Raw genomic sequence first — 1,411 nt, forward strand, 5'->3', positions numbered from 1 at the left:
TAGAAGATCTGATGTCTCCTCTGACCTCTGCATGTTTCTTCCTGTTCCTGCATACATATGGTACACAGATATACATGCAGGTACGCATACACGTGTATACACACACACACACACACACACACACACACACACACACACAAAATGAAGTAAGTAATTTTTTTTTATCTGCTTGGATCTAGAGACCAAAGGTGCTGAAAACAGTTGTCTCTAGACAGAAGTGGGGAGACTTTATATTATTTGATTTTAAAAATTAAATGTATACTATTTTTACTAAGAGTACATTGAGTAAATGTATTTCAGGTATTCATTAAAGCAGAGCTAACGATAAAAAAGGGGCTTTTCTGGGGGAAAGTGCCGAGCTAGAGTCCCCACTTTTAAGAGGGACAGATGAGGGAGACCCAGGCACCCAGCCTAGCTGTCACTTCTGTTTCAGGTGTTGGTGGTACTATAGATTAAGTGGCCCAAGATTTTCTTCATCACTCTCGGTGAGGTGGTTGAGACCACAAGACTAAACGGTCCCTGCCTAGCCTGTGACCACTCAGCCTGTGACCTCGCCCTGCAGCCTCCAACCGCCTTCCAGTCTAAGTCGGTACACTGATTGACAGCCTGCTTTGAGCCTGGAATCTGCCATGGCTGTCCTTACTCCTTCCCTGTCGTCCTCCCCACCACCACTAGGAGGAGGGAGGAGTCTTCCAGAATTTCACAGGAGAAGAGTCCAGAGTCCACAGAACCCAGGCGACATATGGATATAAAAGGGCCCTCCTTGTGCCCCTGCACATCCTGGGTGGTGATACTGACACCTTCCTGCTGCCATGGAGACCAGAGCCCTCTTGCTAATGCTGCTGGTCCTGGTAGCTGGGTCTTCTGGGGTAGCTGCGGAGTACATTGGCCTGTGTAAGTACCTATCTGGTTCCCTTGTTGCTAGGCTAGGACCTCTCGGCATGAGGAGCGGCACAAGATGAGCTGGTTAACAGAGCTTTCTGTGAGCTTGAGAGCTGGTGAAACTGCCTACCTTCTTACCCTGATTTAATAATTAATGGCCACTTATTGGGCACACGGATTCTGGCAGCAGTCCTACAGAGAGGCTCTTTCTGACCCATTTCACAGACAAGTTAATGGAGGCTCAGAGTAGGTCAACATGCTTGGGTCAGCTCTCCACCTCAGAGTCCATAGGAGGCTTGGAACCAAGGCTGGCGTAGGAGGGGATGGCTGGGGCTTACCCCATCTCATTTCTTTCTTTGCCAGAGATTTCTGAGCACACTGACTATCCTGGCAAGGTACCAGAACAAACAAGAAAGAAAGAAAGAAAGAAAGAAAGAAAGAAAGAAAGGAAGGAAGGAAGGAAGGAAGGAAGGAAGGAAGGAAGGAAGGAAGGAAGGAAGGAAGGAAGGAAGGAAGGAAGGAAGGAAGG

General features: G+C 48.0%; 1 protein-coding gene across 1 annotated transcript in view; it reads left to right on the forward strand.

Annotated features, from left to right (window-relative positions):
* Nucleotides 1–763: 763 nt before the first annotated feature.
* Nucleotides 764–1,411, forward strand: part of Tff3 (trefoil factor 3) — a 3,879-nt gene continuing 3,231 nt past the window's right edge. The window contains exon 1 of the mRNA XM_055607125.1: nt 764–894. Coding sequence (XP_055463100.1) covers nt 813–894 — 82 coding nt within the window. The 5' untranslated portion in view covers nt 764–812. The remainder of the gene's footprint in view (nt 895–1,411) is intronic.

This window comes from Psammomys obesus, unplaced genomic scaffold (assembly GCF_907164565.1).
Source record: "Psammomys obesus unplaced genomic scaffold, mPsaObe1.curated_primary_1811, whole genome shotgun sequence".
Classification (NCBI taxonomy): domain Eukaryota; kingdom Metazoa; phylum Chordata; class Mammalia; order Rodentia; family Muridae; genus Psammomys; species Psammomys obesus.